Source organism: Chrysochloris asiatica, unplaced genomic scaffold, assembly GCF_000296735.1.
Source record: "Chrysochloris asiatica unplaced genomic scaffold, ChrAsi1.0 scaffold00042, whole genome shotgun sequence".
Classification (NCBI taxonomy): Eukaryota; Metazoa; Chordata; class Mammalia; order Afrosoricida; family Chrysochloridae; genus Chrysochloris; species Chrysochloris asiatica.
Window position 1 is genome coordinate 12,673,661 of NW_006408560.1, and position 1,696 is coordinate 12,675,356.

Genomic DNA, 1,696 nt, shown 5'->3' on the forward strand with positions numbered 1-1,696 from the left:
AGTTTGGCCATCTTGGCCTCCAAGGAGCACTCTGGCTGCACTTCTTCCAAAATGGATCTATTGGTTCTTTTGGCAGCCCATGGCACTTTTAGTATACTCCTCCAACACCAAATAAAAGGGATATCAAAATATTTGTTGGGAGATATCAAAATATTTGTTAGGAGAATGTCATTCAGCTGTCATAGGACTGATGATATGTACCTAATGAGCAGTTTATTGTTGTTGTTATGTGCTGTGGAGTCGGTTCTGACTCATAGCGACCCTGTACAGGGTTTCTGAGGCTGTAAATCTTTACGGGAGCAGAGACCCTTATCGTTCTCCCACGGAACAGCTGGTAATTTCGAACTGCTGACCTTGAGGTTCACAGCCCGATTCGAGCTCCTTATGGAACAGAGCAAATTAAGTTGTCGGGTATGGCATTGTAGGATGCACACTTAACCATACGGTTGGTTTGAAACAAAGTCCGTGGTTCAAACTCACCAGCTGCTCTTTGGAAATCCTATCCAAGGTCGCTAGTGTACTATATTTGGTCAATCATTTAATTAACTTAGCCCAAGTGTGATGGCTGGAACTGCGGTTGCCTTGGCAGGGCCAGAATAAATGATTACCTGGGCCTTCTACGGCTTGTGGGGGTCCTGATGTGGTGCTCTGAGTTAATGCCCTGGACTACAAAGTTGGTTTGAACCACAAGGTCGACAGTTCAAGCTTACCAGCTACTTCCTGGAAACCCTGTAACAGGGTCACTATGGGTTGGAACCGACTCAACAGCATTTAACTACAACAACATATGGCTCGCGGCCCGACGTTACCCACCTCTGCGCTAGAATATTGGAACATCTCTGATGGCAAAATAAAACTACTGAGGCGTTAGTTATTACTTCTTTGAGCTGATACCTGGGAGCGCCAGGCCACCAGGGCAAGCCCAGTTATTGGTGTTTTTTACTCTGTGGGAAGAACTAAACATCTCTGTGTTTGTTTGTTTTTTTGTGTGTGTGAAGGTTCAAGACATGGAAGCTACGAGCTCTGAATGAAGGCAAGACAAGCATACATCCACCGTATACTTTGGGTCAATTGGTTCCTGAGAGGCCCAAGCCCACCCCAGTCCTTGTTCCTCTCATCTCACCACCAGTGTCCCCCAGCAGCCTTGCATCTGACAACACCTCAGGCCACAGCCGACCAGATGCCAGTGACCCACGGAGTTCTTATGATATCAGCAATCGAGACTATTTCTTCCCCAGATAAGCCAGCTGGGGTAGCGTCAGAGAAGTTGGAGCATCAGACATTCTAAATTGTGTATGAGGAACAGAAGCTGGCTTAGCAAACGGTGCTTCTTGATGCCATTCCAGCTTGTCTCAATTCATGAGGTCTCCAGCTTCACCCTTCCAGAAGGTTCTATACTGTGTGAAAATACATTTGCTGTTTAGAAGGAAGAGGTGATTGAGTTTCCATACCACCTTCTCCAATGCCCTACCTAAAAGGATTAGAATGAACTCAGGCCCATCCTGAAGAGAGAGGTATTCAAAACTCTCCTGGACTCTCTAGTGGGGAGAGGAGCCAGTATCATTGTGGGGGTCTTGGACCCCCTCCCTGGGTTTGGTATGGAGAAGCTGCCGGTTACCCCACCACATTTCGTCCATAAGCTGCGTCCCTCTTTTCCCTCAGATAGGTAGAGTTGACTTCTAGCCAAAGACTTCCC

General features: G+C 47.1%; 1 protein-coding gene across 1 annotated transcript in view; it reads left to right on the forward strand.

Annotated features, from left to right (window-relative positions):
- The window catches only part of IL6R (interleukin 6 receptor), a 35,172-nt gene extending 33,930 nt beyond the window's left edge, over window positions 1-1,242 (forward strand). The window contains exon 7 of the mRNA XM_006861724.1: window positions 999-1,242. Coding sequence (XP_006861786.1) covers window positions 999-1,242 — 244 coding nt within the window. The remainder of the gene's footprint in view (window positions 1-998) is intronic.
- The last annotated feature ends 454 nt before the right edge of the window (window positions 1,243-1,696 follow it).